The sequence below is a fragment of the Juglans microcarpa x Juglans regia genome, chromosome 2D (assembly GCF_004785595.1).
Source record: "Juglans microcarpa x Juglans regia isolate MS1-56 chromosome 2D, Jm3101_v1.0, whole genome shotgun sequence".
NCBI lineage: Eukaryota > Viridiplantae > Streptophyta > Magnoliopsida > Fagales > Juglandaceae > Juglans > Juglans microcarpa x Juglans regia.
In genome coordinates this window covers 34,099,892-34,118,865 of record NC_054596.1, presented here as the reverse complement: position 1 = coordinate 34,118,865, position 18,974 = coordinate 34,099,892, and the positions used below count along the sequence as shown (strand labels likewise).

General features: G+C 35.1%; 2 protein-coding genes across 2 annotated transcripts; both read right to left on the bottom strand.

Annotated features, from left to right (window-relative positions):
- Positions 1 to 6,102: 6,102 nt before the first annotated feature.
- Positions 6,103 to 6,893, bottom strand: LOC121251229. Its single transcript, XM_041150592.1, has one exon. It carries the CDS (start codon positions 6,698 to 6,700, stop codon positions 6,326 to 6,328), a length of 375 nt encoding a protein of 124 aa, XP_041006526.1. The 5' UTR covers positions 6,701 to 6,893; the 3' UTR covers positions 6,103 to 6,325.
- A 1,567-nt stretch (positions 6,894 to 8,460) lies between these two features.
- On the bottom strand, positions 8,461 to 18,131 carry LOC121250833 (diacylglycerol O-acyltransferase 1-like). The gene is given in 17 exon segments (XM_041150064.1): positions 8,461 to 8,898; positions 9,022 to 9,075; positions 9,231 to 9,293; positions 10,343 to 10,390; positions 11,244 to 11,306; positions 11,748 to 11,768; positions 11,879 to 11,960; positions 12,469 to 12,568; positions 12,571 to 12,604; positions 12,702 to 12,803; positions 13,766 to 13,864; positions 15,295 to 15,418; positions 15,843 to 15,910; positions 16,124 to 16,199; positions 16,331 to 16,404; positions 16,610 to 16,690; positions 17,513 to 18,131. Coding segments are annotated over 17 exon segments (1,626 nt in total). The 5' UTR covers positions 17,945 to 18,131; the 3' UTR covers positions 8,461 to 8,793.
- Between the last annotated feature and the right edge of the window lie 843 nt (positions 18,132 to 18,974).

The following is an 18,974-nucleotide window of genomic DNA, read 5'->3' as shown; positions in this document are numbered from 1 at the left end:
TCGGAGTCGGAGTCGGAGCTCCTTGTAGCTCTGACTCTGAATTTTTTTTTAAACCCAGCTGTAAAACGACGTCGTTTTACAGCTGGGTTTAAAAAAAAATTATTGAACGACACCGTTCCACTTAATATGGAACGGCGTCGTTTCATATGTCTTCCTTCTTCATACGTTCCCCCCTTCTTCAGTTCTTCTTCTTCCTTCTTCAGTTCTTCTTCCTTCTCCTTTCTCTCTCGCGTCTCCCGTCCTAGTGACTGAACCAGTGAACTGTGAAGCCGTCCTCATGTCTTGTGTCTTTCTTGCCAGCATGTCGCCGTTCGTCGTTGCTCCTCCGTGCCTCGTTGCTCTTCTGTTCAGCTTCCACCTACGATGAGTCCTAAATTTATGAGCCTTAAATTTCATTCAAGCACGTCTCTTATGAATTGGAGCTAGCAGTTGTGATTCTTGTGAATTTGTTGTATTGAATATTCAATATAGTCCCAACACGGCGCTCAAAACCCTAAATTTTACATTGTATTGCAGACTTGCGCTCGACAACTTGTTGTATTGAACATTGGCTCGAGCGAGGTATCGAGCGCATGTTGTATTGAACATTGGCTCGAGCAATATGTCGAGCGGAAGTCGAGCGAACCTCTCTGGAAGAGTTCTGCTCGAGAGCCACGTCGAGCGCAGGTCGAGCGAACCTCTCTGGATGGATTCTGCTCGCACGTCGACGTGCGTCGACGTGCGCTCTGGATGAGTTCTGCTCGAGCTCCACTTCGAGCGCAAGTCGAGCGAACCTCTCTGGATGGGTTCCGCTGAGTCGAGCGCACGTCAACCGAACCTTGATGTAATAATACATCGATACAATAATATATTATAATACAATAATACATGTCCTATTGTATAATACAATAGCCTAGTTTATTTTTAAACTAATTTTTTGCTTCTAATTTAATTTTTTCAGCTTCATTGATTGTGATATGGATCCTAGATATAGTGGAGATGATCGTCCACAAGGGGATGTGGCGGATGCCAATGCTACAACTCCTATACCGGCGGGTACTTCCACCCCTAGAGCCACATCTAGGGCAGCTACATCTAGAGCAACTACATCTTGTGCGAGTAGTCGACTCCCACTCCCAGTTGATATAGAGGATGAGGATATGTTCAACGAAGAGGAGGAGATGGCCATTGAGCAAGATCAACCACCACGACCTTCTAAAAAGAGGTCGTGGACATGAGAGCATTTCACTAAAATTCCTGGTGAAATTGCGAACCCAGTAGCAAGATGCCATTACTGTGGATCACTTTGTGGATGCCATTCGAAGAAGCAAGGTACCAGTGTATTAATAACACATCTAAATGGTTGTCAACGATATAAGATAGCGAAGGGATTGCAAGCCACTGATCAGACCAACCTCAGTTACCAAACTTCTACAGCCACTGATGGTACACAGACTAAGAAATTGGTCATCCCTCAATAGAGTGGGAAGATGTTGAGGGACATGCTTGCAGAGATGATAATTACTGATGAGATACCATTTACCACAGTCGAGAAAAGAGGCTTTTGAAAGTTTCTAAATTTTGTTGAGCCACGATTTCCCATTCTATCACGGTATACAGTGAAGCGAGATTGTATGAAGAGGCATGCGAAGGACAATGAGGAGATGAGGAAGATGTTTATTACCACTGGCCAAAGAGTGTCTTTTACGACTGACACATGGACTTCTATATAGAACGTCTGCTACATGTGTATCACAGCACACTACATTGACAGTGAGTGGATTTTGCATAAAAAAATTATTGGTTTTAAAGAAATTGTGGATCATAAAGGTGCATCCATTGGGGCGAAGATGGATGATTGTTTAAAGGACTGAGAAATTTGAAAAGTGCTGTGTATTACAATTGACAATGCCAGTGCGAATGAAACAGCAATTGATTGGTTTAAGCGGAACACGAAGGTGAGAGATGATGTCATTCGGGCCCACGAGTTTATTCACGTTCGATGTTGTGCTCATATCATTAACCTCATAGTTGTTGAGGGATTAAAAGAGGTTCATGATTCCATAACCCGAATCCGCAACATTGTACGATATGTGAGGGTTCCCCTCAAAGGCTTGCCAAGTTTAAGGCAATAGCAGAAGATCTGAAGATTGAATGTTCTAGTATGTTGTGCTTGGACGTTCCGACTCGATGGAATTTACATACATGATGTTGGATGTAGCATAGAAGTACCAAAAAGCATTCGAGCGGATGGAGGTCGAGGATGGGGGCCTGAGGTATGCTTTGTTGGAGCCAGCAGGACAGGAGCTCGGTGCGCCGGACGCACATGATTGGACCAGTGTGAGTTATTTTGTTGAATGTTTAAGAACTTTTTATGAGATAACCATGCGGCTATCTGGATCTAAATATATGACTGTGAACTCATTTTTCAGCGAGCTCTCGGAGCTTCACTTCCAGTTGGAAAATAGTTGTACTGACTCTGCTGGATTGTTATCTGCTATGGCTACGAGGATGAAGATCAAATATGATAAATATTGGGGGAATATTGAGAAGATAAATAGATTGCTATTTGTGGCTGTGATCCTTGACCCTCGAGTTAAGTTGGCCGTTCTAGAATTTTAGGTAAATTCCGTCCTCGGGGCAGTGAAGGCTGCAGAGTTTATTAGATTGCTAAAAAGTGATGTTGATGACTTATATCATCACTACAGTACTAGTGCTCAGCCTTCATCCGCAGTTGGTAGCTCCTCACATTCGAGGCCGACAGGATTGACAGTTTCCTCAGGTGATACTGACCCATCTGTAGGGGTTAGAGGCAATCGTATTATACGGCAGTATCATCAACTCATGTTAACAAGGAATATTATGCATTGTATATCTGAGGTTGAACGATATTTTATGGAAGCTGTCGAGGCACCTAGTGATGTATTTCAGTTATTAACTTGGTGGAAAGTTAATTCCACCAAGTATCCAGTCCTTTCCCGTGTGGCCCGAGATGTGCTAGCCATTCCTGTCACTACGGTTGCCTCAGAGTCGGCATTTAGTACTGGAGGTCGCGTGTTGGATGCTTATCGGAGTTCATTGTCACCGTCAACCGTGGAGGCCCTCGTTTGCACACAGAATTGGATAAGTGAAACGCCTATTAGACTAGATACCGTTAGCGTTGATGCCGAGAGCTATAGGCTTGAATCGAGTAAGTTTATATGCTTTTAAATGATGATTTAATTATTTTTAATGTTTCTAACGTCTACTTTTATGATTTTATAGATCTAATTGTGAACCCTAACATAATTACCGATGATTGAGAGTCTGGAACGGACTCTACTTGAGAGTTGAGATGGAGTTGAGAGAACCTCCTTTCTTGGTAAGAATCAAATTATTCTTTTACCGTATTCAATTTTTTATTATTAATTTTTTTTTCATCTATTGATTGCTACTTTCTATCTTCATTTCAGGCATGACCAATGGCACAAAAAGTATTTGAGTGAAATCCGTGTTTAATTTTTATGTAGTTATATTTCAAGATTAAGTCATATTGTTATTACGTTATAAATGAGACTGTTATAACTTATGGCTACATCATACATGTTATTTACTTTTTAAACTATTTATATAATTATATTTATGTAGTTATATCCCGAACAAAGACATGAGATAAGTACTCTTTATTCTATAATTTCTATTAGTACTTATCCATCCTCTCTCAAACGTTTAGAATTTATTATCTAACTGAAATTAATCGAATTATAAAAATTCGTACCATCATTCTTTTTTATAAAATTTTAAATTTGTGTAATTTTCAACTCATGAGTCATGAGCACTTTTAATGCTAAATTTCAGGCGGACATAAAACAAATTAAAGATATAATCAAAATTCAATAACAAAATCAAAACGAATATTTAAATTATTGAAAACTCTTGAATAAACCAAATATTTGTAGATCGTTCACTTTTAAAAAAATATATATGTTGCTCACTATCTGAAACGAAATTGAACAATAGAATTTAAATAATAATAAAAAAAAGAACAAAATTTCCGAAATTGAGTTCGGAAATTTTGTTCGGAGTCGGAGCTCCGACCTCCGTTCGGAACTCCCTCCGAACTTCAGTCGGAGTTCCGATCGGAGGTCGGAACTCCGACCTCCGTTCGGAGTTCCGATCGAAGTTCGGTGCTCCGACCTCCGATCGGAATTGGACTCTGACTACGTTCGGAGTCGGAGTCGGAGAGGAAATTTGGCTCCGAATTTTGTCGGAATCGGAGGTTGGAAATGACAACTCCGATTCCGTAGAAGTCGGAGCCCACCCCTAGTTAATATGACTTTAAAGGGGTATTGTTTACTTGTTTTATTGTATAAACTAAAACTAAATTAAATCGTCTTTTTTCAAGTTTAGAATCTAGTTTGAAGTGATTATAATTGGTTTTAAGTTTTTTTTTTTTTTAAAGAAAAGGATGATAGGACATTAGTCGAAATAGGGATTTTCTTCTGTTGTCGAACCGAATTAAATAGCCAATTAAGAACAGACACATCTGAGTTTTACACCATTAAAGGGCCGGTTTGGACACACATTTCAGATGTAATAGAATGAGATATGAAATTTTTTGAGTTAAAATGAGATAAGATAATTTGAAAAAAAATATATGTTTAGATAGTGATGAGATAGATAATTTGAACTTTTTGGATTTAAAAAAATGGGGTCCGGCTATATTTATAGGGTACCAAAATCTTTGAGATTTTGCACTGTTTATCTACGGTTAAATACTGTTTATACACTGTCCATGTTAGGTTATACTGTTTATTTATTGTTTTGAATTGTACACTGTTTGTTTTATACTATTTATTTAAGTGAATGTTTTCAGAACTTGGAGATAAAATACAATATTTGGATAGGCAAAACTTTGAAACCATACACAGCCCAAATGAGATGCTTCGCCTATCCAAACGGGGCAAATATTGTTTGTGTATTTTTTAATAATATGAACTCTACATGAACATTTTGTGCTTACTATATGCATTAATTAAACCTTGTAATTTCGGCCAAATAATTAGACTGTTTGGTTATACAAAACTAAATTATCTTATCTCATCTCATATAATTATTACAATTTTTTTAAATTTTCATATAAAATATAATAAACAATTCAAATTTTTTAAATCTCAAAATCAAAATAATATTAAAAAATAATATTATAATAATAGTTTATTCAACTTTCAACAAAACATCTCATCTCATCTTATTTGAACTGCGTAACTAAACTACTAGGCCTAGAAAAGATCTCAATTTAATCAGCTTCAAAATGATAAATTTATTGGTGATAATTTGGTGTTCCTATTGCATGCCTATTTGTTCCCATTTTGTTGTCAATGAATTTATCACTCCACTCAGAAAGAAAAGTTAAAACGAGTAAATTGAACATCTTTGAGATGAGACTTCTTTTTGGATAGGAAAAGGGTTTCATCTCATTTCATCATTATAATATTTTTAAATTTCCACACAATACAAAAAATAATTTAATTTTTTTAAATTTTAAAATAATAATAATATTAAAAAATAATATTATAACAATATTCAACTCTCAACTCATTTCATTATCCAAACGGTGCAGTTAAAGTTGCCCCCCATCACTCTTCAAAACAAGGACTGAAGATAAGTGTGTACACACGTAATTGGGAACGAGGATGTCTATCTAAGACCAAAATAAATCAAGGCAATCCAGAACATCTCTACTAAAATAAAAGCCTAATCCAAAAGCCCCTCCATTAATTAAGATAACTAAAGCCTCTCCATCTCCATAAACAGAGGCAAAGCATATCTAATGCTACATCTGTGGTAAACACAACAAAATCGAATTTTTCTCTAATGTTTTGACCAAATAATACAAAGCAAAGACAAAGAAAGCATCACATTGTCCAAAGATCTTGCGAGTCGACAGTACGAATTATTAGATCCATATAATGTTTATGTCGTTTTAAAATTGGACCATCTAATTTACTCAGAATCCCAACAACTTTCTTATGGCCAATTCAAGGACTAAACGCAGGCTTTTACTTTCACATTGCTTATATTCATTCACTTTTGCATATCAATCCCAACACATATATAGAAACATACACTAATCGAGAAGGCTTTTCCAAATTGGTATAAATAAATTGCATAATATACAAACCATACCCAACATTATTCATCGAAAAAGGCAAAAGTCCCAACATTTCGAATCCATAAAACCTCATACCTATAAATATACGCAACATTCCATTCAAAGACATACACAGTACACCAAGTCGAATTGAACAGCCTTAGAAAACAAGACAAGCACCCAAAACCTGCAAAAGAAATTTCTTCTTTCTTACTACCACCCCTCCAAAACCCTGGAGTACCTGTCCTTAAGCCACCTAAAGGTCTTTCTCAGCGACCCTTTGACCTTCCCTTCCACCGTATATACCTTATAGCTAGCGACCCTCTTCTTCCTCTGCAACTCCGGATCATTGAAACTCCAGCTATTCGAGATCGACCCATTTGTGGACTTTCCCTTCTTGAACTTGGCATCATTTCCGACCTGGGTTTGGTTTGTTTGCGCCGAGGTTGCGTATGAAGCACTGTAGCACCTGAGATCTTGCATACTGTTGAACCCAGATGTAGTGGGTCCCACCCCACCACCACCACTACCGTAGCTCTCCATCTGCATCCTTCCATCTGCAACCGAATTGGATCTGAAATCTTCCATGGTTTTGGTTTCCCAAATGGATCTGTTTTTCTTTTGTATCTCTGAAAACCTTTTAAAAAACTATTGTCTTCAGAGAATGGAAGTTCGGAACATCGGCCTATTCTTGCGATGGATTCGGTAGGAGGCGCTGACAACAATTCTGTCAGCGTCGGTGGTGATGATGATAGCAATGAAAGAAAGACAAAAAAAGATAGAAAGTGAAGGCTTTTCTATTTATATTTTTATTTATTTATTTGCTGCCAGGAACACCTTCGCGTAGAACTGGAAGGACCAGTGAGATTTAACCACGTAATACATGCCACGTGATAAGCACATGATCAAATAAAAAGTCTAATTGGGAATGGGATGTATTAACCATACATTGAAAGACCCACCTTCTTGGGGGTGTGGGATTTAAATCAATTTCAGATCATAAACATGCGCTGATTTTAAGTCAAGTTTAATATCTTAATTTTTAAATTAATAAAATTATCCTAATTTAAAACTTTTTTATACATAATATTTACAATCTTTTTAATTAAAAACATTTTTATATGTAAATCTATAATCTTTTTCAATTTCTTATAAAAGTATTAAACTCATCTTAATATCTAAACACATTTTAAATTCAGTTTAGATGAGTCTCACATAATTCTTTTTATTATTTAATTTATAACTATTTATAAAAAATTCAACTCAACTGAAGTAAGTTCAACATCTAAACACAACTTAAATTTTGTAATTATAAAAGGGTTAGACTGAAACCGCTACGTTACTCGGAATATATCCTAATTTAAAAGTATTGTATAGGGTCATAATAATTAAAGTATCAAAAAGTTATTTTTTTTTAATTTTAAAAAAGAAAATAGTTATGTAATATAATTTGCTTAAAGTGAAAGCTTTCTGGTAGAAGTCAAAAGTTCGAGGCTCCTTCAGAAAGCATCAATATCAACTTTGAAAAAAGTAGCAACAGTAGTCACTAAATAACGAACTCGAGGACTCTGGAAAATGGAGGTCTGAGTGGGAATGGAAAGTCGTGAAAAAGGAATCAAAATGATCAAACAAGTCAGCATTCAACTCAACAGATTGCAATTCGAACTTCAAACTTCAAGTTAATTCTCAAGAAATTGGTTTCGATTTCGATTTACAGATTGTTTGTGTTTTTATTTTATTTTATTTTTTACAACATATTTTGATCTCAAAAGGTCCATTTTTCCATTTTTTTGTTGGAAAAAAGAGCAGTGGAGTTAAGTTAATTCCAGCCTAGAGCATTGAATAAACAAAAATTTTATTCAATCTAAAATAACTATTTTGACCAATCACATCAGTGAAATATGTAAAAAATACACAAAAGTGACTACCTATAACAAAACTTGTATTAGAGTAGTACTGGATAAAATTATAAATTGTATAAGTATCGCGCACTCTTTTTGAAAAATATATAAATCTATTAAAATATTAATTTTTTATGTGAATTCTATATTTACTTAATTTTTTTAAAAGGAGTAAACGACACTTAAACAATCTATAACTACAAATATCATTTCTATATTTTTCCTTCCAAATTGACTACCTAACTATCAAAAAGTTTATTATTTTTACCGCTCCCCTTTAATTACCACTTCCTTTAAGATCCAACCATTATGATATTGCCAGGTCCTATTTTTCATCCATCTAATGATCAAATCTTAAATGTTCAAGCAGTTAAACCTAGAATTACCAATTATCTAGGTTTCATGTTTAGGCATTTCTAGAAGTACAAAAAATAGAGAAGACAGAAGACATAAACCTTAGACTATCAACATTTTCCAATCTGAATCATTTATATTGTGAACAAATTAAGTCATTACTACAATTGTGGCACTAATTATTGCTAGAGCATTGAGCATCAAAATTGCACCTAGACCAGTTCAATTTATCAGGACTTCATTCAGGAGGAACAAGTATATGGCACATGACGAAATGGCCCCGGCATGGAAGCAGAAATGAATGAATGAAATCAAACCCGGATCAGTGGGATGCTGCATGAAAAATCATGTTACCCTTGGGAAAACAATGGAAGCACCATATCTACAGCAACTTTACTTCCAGAGTGAAAGGGGTTAGTTGATAGTTTATTCAGTCTGCCCTTTTCGGTTCATCAAGTCGTGGTAGTATAGAAGCACACACATGGGTTGACCCAGAATACAGAAAATGAACCAGAAGATCATATTTCCCACCTGGTATAAAAGATTAGCACAAACCAGGGAAATATTAATGTAGTAAACCAATTTGAATGGCATAAGAAATTCAGTGCTGCGTAAGGTTGAATAAAATTATTATGCGTGAAAACTGATACGTACCATGGAGTTTCTGAACTTATTTTGCAGGTAATTAGTGATCAGAACCAAGGGAACCTATTGAGAAGGAACGGCAATTATCATTAACCTCATGTCCAGATATAATCTTTGCTGTAATAAATAGCACATGCCTAACTATGAAAACCGCAATCAATATTCTTCTTTTTTCGGGTGTAGGATAATTCTGTGGAAAAAGGAAAAAAAAATTTCACCTGAAACATAATGCCAATAAAAGCCCACAGCTTGAACATATGGCAAGGAACAGCAATGCACAACTGCAGAGGAATAAAACAAAATTAAGTTCCAACATAAGTAGACATGCTTGAAGCACTACATTTATGAAACAACAAATCATTTTTAAGGATTTCGATTGAGGCAGATATATAAGCATAACTTCTCTTTTTTTGATAGGTATAACAGTAAATTTTGATTACTTTTTCTATAAAAGGCTTCTTTGACCATGAAGAGAGAGAGCATGAACGTATATAGATGGGCAAAGCCAACATGGAAAGTCACATTCAAATGACTTTGAAGTTGTGGTTCTTGTGGCAGATCACCCTGAGGAACATTCTAGCTCCAACATTTTGGCTACCGCAATTTCTATATGTATATTTTATTTTTTGATAACTAAGATGTGAACGGTCATATTGTGACAATGCAACATCATTCCATCCTTCTCTCTCATTCAATGCCACTATTTTTAACGTTGATCTACTCCTTTCTCAAAACATGTTTTTTTATAAATACACCAATATAAATCTGACAAACCAAACAAGAAATATAGGATGAGTGCTCCCTTGAAGATTGTGGTCAATGTCAGGATCTGTATTACTACCAGATGCTTGCTATTGAACACACAGCAAAATTTCTGATTATAGATTTACTGGATGAAAGCAGCTCTCTTGGTTTGGCATGCAATATCCTATTATGGTTTTTGATGCGTTTATGGTATGACCTACCTCAAATTTATGCTTAACCAATGAGTCAAATATAATGTACAGCTCCAACCTTCCCCTCCCTCTTCCTTTTTCCCATGAATATAAAACTCTAGAAAACATAAATTTACACCAAAGACTTGACCTTTGGGTGTGCATGTACTTTAAGGAAAAGTTTGCTCTTACGCTGCCCAACAATATAAACATCAAAGACAGGAGCAAAACCCTAATCATCCCTTGAATATGCTAGCTGACAACTGTGGTAAATTGTAATATATAAAGATTAAAGAACATATTCTATTCAGTTTCTACTACCACAAGGGGCTGAAAGATAGAATTGTCATTGAAAACACAAACTAGGAACAGATGGAAACAAAAGGCATCGTTACCTCATGGAATACGGCAGACACAAGGAAGGCGATTAGACTGGCCACTCCCTGAATCACAAACAAATAAGAGAACAAGATTATTGAGTCATTAAAGGTGGGACCGAGCCAACTAAATTAATCTGAAGAATGTTATTAAAGCCTTGGCCATAAACAATACTGCCAATGAAGCCAATGATTTTCATAATTTCATTCCATGGTCACTATCTCTATTGAAGTTGAGAAGAACTGAGGTCAGAATATAAACATTCTTAATTATCTTTAAGCATTAAAAAATCTGTATAATAATAATTTAATTATGTGAATATAAAGAGATGCTAAAGTTTTTCTCTTTTTGATGAGGAATCCCAGAGGCTGTGGAAACACGTCTTTAACCAAGTTAAACCCTGGACCCGTGTAATGCGTACTCGTCACACGACTTAGGTAAATCATCAGCTTTTCACCAAACGTGGCCCCTAGAAAATGTTTGCACCCAAGGGTTCGAATCTTAGACTTGGAGGGAGAATACCTCTAGGACTTAGGCCCTTACCAATTGAGCCAACCCTTGTGGGTTATTAGGAGATGTTAATGTTAAAAGAAAAAAGATCAACAATGAAGGCTAATTCACATTAAAGGATGTATCTATAGACTTCCTTGAAAGAAATAACTGGGAAAATGTGGGGTAACTGATAACATGATCAACCACATCTGATGGAATGCCATTGTGGTAACTAGAAGTGAAACTGTGCATCTCCTTAGCATGGGCACATAACAGAGCTACTATCATATATTTCCTTAAACAACTCTTGTACAATATATTGCGATAAAAAAATTTACAAGGATGACATACATTAAACCCAACAAGGTAGTAAAAAAGATGCATTAATCTACCACCGCTTACAATCTTTGGTTAGATTGGTATTACCTTAGATATCCCATTCCGTAGGCATGGAAAATAGATATGGCGAACCATCCATTTATGAACAGGCTGAAATGAAAACAAACACGATCAGCAATACAGTTCCTTTTCTTTAGTGTGCTTGTACATTAGGAAGCCAGTATAATAACCTCAGTCAAAAAATAATGAAACAGAAAATACAAAACCACTTGCAAATAGTTCCTCCCATGAATGTACTAAACTTATGTTTCACTGTTTCTACATCATCCAAACGCTACAATCTGTTTGTCTATCATAGAATATGTAACATGAATTCAAGTATTAGTTTCAGTTTCTTTCCTTCAAGTCAATACCATACCGCCCTAAATATGAAATCAAAACAAGAGCATCATGACTTGGTATAGAATTCAAGATCTAAAGCCTATTGGGGTGCACATAGTAGAATAGAAAGAAGAGCCCAATAAAGAAAAATGTGATAACCTACCTAAGAAACTAATCACACAAAATCTAAATTTGAGAAAAGAAACTTACCATATTCCACATTCTCCAATACTGATGACAACCACAGAATCCCAAGATTTATGCAACAAACACAATGTTGTCAGCATAGCATGTTGAAAAAATGACCCCAAGGGCTACATATTGCAAGATATAAGACCTACCTCTTCAACTGTTTTAGCATTCCACCAATCTTTGTAAAACTCACGATCACCAAATCGAAGAAGTTCAGCCAGTATATTTAACCTAAAAAATTGCAGCCCACGCCTAAGCATTTGATTATATCAAAATAACATGATTCTCAGAAGTAAAAAGCTTCTCTATGTGTAAATCTTGTCTTGATTTTGATATAAGGCATATAAAAGAGGGAAGACATATTTCCTCCAAAAAAGCAAATTCCTTAAAAAAAATGTAATTTCTATGCAAAAAGATCTGAAAGTCCAGAATTCTCCAATTAATTAGAACAGTTGGAGACCGGCCCCTGAATTACAGAAACTCAATCTATTATATACATAATGCTACAGAAAGAAGCCTAACACTAAGTTGATGAGAAAATTTTCTGCAACAAAATAAAAAGGAGAGAAAAATTATCCAGAGCGATTACCTCAAAATACTATAAATTTTATGCAATAACTCAGTCTTTATCACATAGCTAAACCAAAAGGTCAAGTGAAAATATTCATAATTACTGGAAAAAGCTTTTAAAAGATCATAAGAAATATATGCCTTTGGAAAAAAAAGAGAGTAGACAAACCAGAGGTGAAAGAAGCAGTAGAACATGCAAAGCCACACGTATAAATTTGGCACTGACAGCTTCAAAACCCTCTCTATGGCATATAAAAGGTTCCCTTTCAAGGGTGCTGTGAATTCTTGACAATAGGATTGATATACTGCAGCATTATACCAATGAAGTCAAGTCAGATCATCTCCACCATATGTTCTAACGAACAAGGAAATCTAGTTTTTCAATTACAAACAGCAACTTACTTGTTCTATTATGAACCCCATGACTCCTGTAAATATTATCAACTTCAAAAGTTGACGAACCACCCAACCCTTTCGAATGCCTGGCGTACGAGGATAGCATGGCTACAGTGACAATACATCAATATGAAGGTCAAAGAACACAAATTCAAATTCACGAGAACTTCAAACACCCAGAAAACAAAGACATACTTTAGAACTAGAGAATTTCTTACAATTGCAAATACAGAAACAAATTTTATGGAGAAATCACTTGACTATACCCAATTATAGAAGGTGAAATAGTGTGAACATTTGCTAGCCTAGAACTCTAAGCTAAACCTGAGAATTGACCCAAACCAACGCACAAACTTGATTTTTGGTCGGTCTAGGTTCAAAAATTTCATAACCAATTTCAAAACAGTCAAAGTGTCTAGTTAACCAAACCCCAGATAACTTACATAACCTCCCTAAAAAATGTGCATATAACAATTCAAATTTAATTGGATTCGTTTTAATGATTTGATCATTTGACTGTCTGATTTCAGAAAGGTCAAGTTTCACAATACAGTACTTGAGTTGTAGGGTCTGTCACATAGAAGATCACTTAAATAGAATCCTAAACATTATAGGGAAAAAAGGGAATCAAATAAGATGTGCCATCAATACTACACATAAATTTACTGAAGTCAAGATCAGCACACAAATGCAGCCTTCTCAGCTCACAAACATGCGAAAGTGTGATTTCAAGAAGACAACATGAAATGAAGCAGTAAAAACCAAAAGCGTGTCAAACCACAACCAGCACGCATTTAAAAAAAAAAAAAATCCCATGTGTGGCAGCATCTTAAGATTTGCAGAATGTCAAACAGATCAAACAATGCACGATACCCAGATGCTCAAAGACATCCATACCCATACAACTTGTAGGAGAATTTGAATAACAAAAGAAAATGACTTGTACTGATGGCACATACTCCAGAAAGTTAGAAGGAAAGTATATATTATGAAAGAGATATGCTAAAATGGATCAAGCTGTGCATTGGTATACGATGAGGAATGCAACAGAAATCATTGAGTGCAATTACCTGGTAACATAAGGTTGGGGCAACCATGAAGTAAGTTAAACTCTTAAAGCTAACATTGTGAGGATGATCCGGATTCAGAGAACTGGGCAGGACATCCTCCTAACATCAAAACAGGCTTCAGTGAATAAAAGAAAATAGACATTCATGCATCACCCATCACAAAGATTTCACAGAGATTACATCCATTGCAGAAAAAAAGGAAAGGGAGAAATGAACCCCAACTTGATTTTTATTCTAATGAAGAACACTCATAATGTACATTTGACAAAGTTGCAATGACGTATTTATAAGGGGTTGCTCACATTTTCACTTCATGAACTACCACCCTATTCTCACTTGCGCTTATAAAACTTGAATCCTAAAGTTATCCCTAAAAAATCACCATTAACTTCAATTGAATTATTTTATAAATATTTCTATAAAAAGAGTTTAGTTTTAATGTTAAGAATATATTTGTCTTCTTACAAATTATATTTTAGTCTTTTTATACACATTTCCATCCACATCAATGATGGTTCTTTTAACAAATGGAATATATATAGTGAGAATGGAGTGGTATGGTTTTTTGTTCTACTGAAGAACACTCATAATGTGCTTCCAAGTCTTGATAAAGTGTGGTGATGAGTTAATAAATTGTTACTCACATTTTCCCCTCATGAACTACCATCCCATTCTCACATGCACTTAAAACTCTGACTTGGCAAACTCAAACCCTATAACTACCCATTAAAAATCACTATTAACTTTAACGGTGATTTAATGTTAAAAGACTTGGGGCCCATTTGGATACTTAGAATATCTCAATATATCTGTGAATAATAGTGAAATAGTTTGAGTTAAGATGTTTTATTGGATTTTGGGAAATGAAAGTGAAAAAGTTGAATAAAAATATTATAAAGTTAAAAAGTTGTTTGAATATTATTTTTTAATATTATTTTTGTTTTGAAATTTAAAAAAGTAGTATTGTTTTTTGTGTTTTGTTTGGGAGTTTGGGAAAGTTGTAATGATTAGGTAATAATTAGATGAAATAATTGAAGATTTGAAATTAAAAAGTGTTTTGCGTTTAAGTGATGCTTAGAAAGAAAATATCTGAGAAAAATTGAGAATACTTGAGATATGTTGTGCTGCCATACGGGGCCTCAGTTTTAATGTTAAGGGTATTTTTGTTTTTAATACATATTTCCATTCATATTAATGATTTTAACGAATGGGATAATTTAAGTGAGAAAAAAGTGGTAGTTTATGAGAGGAAAATGTAATTAACCTGTTATTAAAATAAAGGAACCAGTGATTGCTGTGGTGACACTTGCATAGCTTCTGACCAATTTTTCTCAATTACCCAGTTATAAAAAACATATATATAGCATGAAATTTCCTTCACATCAAGTTTCAGGAAGAAACCTAAAGAACTTCATTTAGGCATAAAGATTAACATGATTTTTTGTCTCCTTTGTTCAATCGAATATTTTTCTAGAAGGAAACTTGTCTGTACTAGTTATCTATAAGAATTTCAAGGGAATATCATTTACCTTTTCAATTGATTTGGTAAGCGCTCTCATATCATAGTTTGTGTGTACATAAGATACCAATTTTAGCCATACGATGCAAGCAAAGAGCATCAACACAACGCCCGATAAAACAGCAGAGTCACACCTGCATGGTTTAAAGTCATAAATGAATTAAGAAACTTCAACATGTCTACTTGTCAATGAAGTAACCAAGGAGAATATTTTACATGCACAATTTATTGAATAAAGAAAATAAAAGATACTCTGCGCACTCCCAAGTGTCACCCCTGTGGTAATGTCTGATGGTGCAGTGTCAGAAGGGGTAGTCTGGATGCTACATAACAACTGGGGGTGATAGTTTGGAGGTACAAAGTGTGTTTTTTCTAAACATTAATTCTAAGTAGCAAAAAGTTGAGCATCCATATAACAAAACACGAGTATTATTCTTCAGCATTGTTCAAACGGATACAGTCATACTTTCCAAAAGGGTATTACAAGACTAAAAAGTAAATACCAAAATCTAAATGAAATATTAGATAACATGAAACATGAAAGGAAAAAGAAAACACCTCAGTATAACAAAAACTGGGTACAAAACTGAAGCTGTGGTAATGATTACATGCTGTAAAACAGCAACCTGCAATTATGAATAAAAGTCAACTTTTAAGGATACCAGTAGTTCAACTTGTTATTCTCTCGGAAGGATTTCAAATACCAACTCTGCAACTGGCACTATATGAGATTCAACCCCAACTATCCAAATGGCAAAAAGATCTCAAGGCCACAATTAATTTTCATTGTAAAGTAAGAAAGGCTGTTGATTTTCAGCTCTGAAACTTGAATAACTTACAGGTTCAGAGATATACTTCTGTTGCACTAACTTTTCCACTGTAAAGGCAGCAAGTGGGAATATCGGGAGGGTAAGACTGCAATAGAAGCATAAGGAACGATGCATTCTGGGTCAGATGCTCATTGGACCAGATCAAACCCAAACGAAATGTGCAATAATTAATCCAATGTCAGAGTAGGAATGAAACAAAAGTAAAGGAATCATTACCAACACATAAGAAGGGGCCAATCTCTCAATGATCTCGAACTAAACCAAAAGCCAGTCCTAATTAACCAACCATACTGCAAAGACAGTAATAAGTAGCCATCAAGATTATGGACTCTAAAAGGCCCCTCGCTCCCCAAAAGAATAATTCATATATTTTTTTTAAAACAAAACTTGGCATGATTAAAAGGTGAATGCAGGGGAATGCTCATGTGATCATGCACAAGTTAACGATGTAACCACCATTCAGTTAAGGTTTCCAAAATTCGGAGAAACATGAACCTTCATAAGATTCTCAATGATTAGTCGGCTGTTTACAGCAACAAGCACTACTATACAGAGATTAAAGAGCCCCGCGTGACTCTGCATGAAAATTAAAACAACAGAATTAGCATTGCATCGCAAAGTTTTAATACAACATGATCTAAACAAAACATAGTTTATTGTTAACAGCTCCTTGAGAAACGGCATCTCACTCAGTTTACATCCTAAAGCTAATTTTGTATCAATCTAAACATTGCCTAGCGTAACTCCACCACATGAAAATCAAACCACCGCAGAATAGAAGTTAAATAGGGCAGTATCAGTTAAAATAAATCAATTACCGACTAAAAGAGCGAGTTACATTCATGCCGTTCAATTACCAAAAAACATGGACGAAATTCGATGAAAAAAAACTCAGCTGTTTATTCCAAACACAACTCTGGTTATATTATACTTTACTCGCCCCAGAGTTGAAAGGGAAAAAATTACCGACTTTAACCCAGGCAGTCTAACCTCTGATCAACAATATATGCTTTTAAGGCTCCGTTTGGCCGTTGGAACATGCTGAGATCAACTCAGCTATTCATAAAGTGAGATCATTTCAGTCTAATTTTAAGTTAAGTCTAACATCCAAATATCAACTCCCAAATCACATTATCTAACTCAAAACTTTTTTACAAATAAGACTTATAATATTTTTCAACTCAACACATTTTTACATACAGAATTCACAATATTTTTTAACTTTTCATAAATATATATAATCTCATCTTAACATCTAAATACTTCTAAATTCATCTTAAATAGGCTCCATAAAAATCATTCCACCATCTCAACTCATTGCTATTTATAAAGAACTCAACTCAACTCAATATCCAAACGAAACCTAAGTGAAAAGCGGATAAAGCAGCTGGACCTTACCTGTTTGAAGATTAAGTCGGAGCTAAGAGGGCTCTCCTTTATTCTCCGATGAGCAGGAGCAGATGGCCGATACGAGAATTTCGCCGCAGTGAAATCCGTTCCCCGATCCTGAACGTTCGCAATCTTCTCACCTCCGTCGTTTACAGCAGTCGTACGATTTTCCGACTCATTTGCAGCTCCAGTGTGATTCCTGTCGTCCTCGCAGCTCTTCCCTAACAACGAATCTTCGCTGCCGGAGTAGGTGACGGATTCTCTAGCCGAGTCATCGGACTCGAAATCCTTCGTCTTGGAAGTACAATCGGAGACTTCTCTGATAACGGCGGGGGTAGCGGCAGGCCGTTTCCGAAGATCAGAGCCGGTGTGAGGGATACTGGTGGTGGTGGTGGTAGCGGCTGTGGTGCCCGTGCTTTCAAGCATATCCGAAATCGCCATTGCAACAGCCGTATGGCGTCGTATAACAGCGTATTTGTTGCACCGTAGAAATCACGATTAACAATTGCAGAGATGCCACTTTAGGAGACAGATAGAGGAGACGAAAGACAAAGCGAATACAGGGGAATTGCGAGAGAGAAGTGGGAAATTGCCGATTGGAATGGGATATGTGGTGGGAGTTGAGTGGCCTTTCTTTTCTGCGTTAGTAAATTATATCAATAAATAAATAAATATATAGTTACAGTGTTAGTGTCGTGTAATTATTTAAAAATAAATAAATGAATACGAAATTAATATAAAAAAAAAAATTAGTTTTTTAATTATTAAAGTAACTGAACTACAATTATATATTCTATAATTATATATAACATTATTTATAAATAAATAAATAATAAAAACAGAAGGAGGGCGGGCGATGATGACGTAGGAGACAGGAAACTGCGGTACTGGGGTTGCGTTGAGTGACAAAAGCTCTGCCCTCTGTCAGGTCGGCGTACTCACTAATCATATTCCCAATCAATTATTCAGTCAATACCGAATCCCCCTCTATAATAATAAGAGCCATATACCGCACAATACATTCCATAATATATTTTCTAATACATATTTTAAAATAAAAATAAAATATTTTATTAAATTATCATTTATTTTAAAATATAATTATATAATATATTGTAAAAAATGATGTATATTTATTAATTTTTTAATAACAATGATTGCCTATAATTTTATTTTTATAATCTTTTATATAATTATATTTTTAATTAAAAATATTTTCTATAATTATAGAGAGCATCCAAAACGTTCTATAAAAATAAATAGAAAATTAATCCTTTTTTATTATTGATTGATAAGTCATATAATTAATAACGGCGTATTTAGGGACAAAATCACATGATGATAATTCTACTTTTAAGGAAAGGTAAGGCTTACTTAATAACGAAGGCATAATAAGGTGTTCTAGAAGAAGTAGGAGAAAGAAAAGTGGTCAAAGATTGAGCGTAATAAATGAAATTTGGCATTTAGTACG

Coding starts and splice junctions, on each gene's coding strand:
- LOC121251229 (XM_041150592.1), bottom strand. CDS start 6,700: ATGGAAGATTTCAGATCCAATTCGGTTGCAGATGGAAGGATGCAGATG.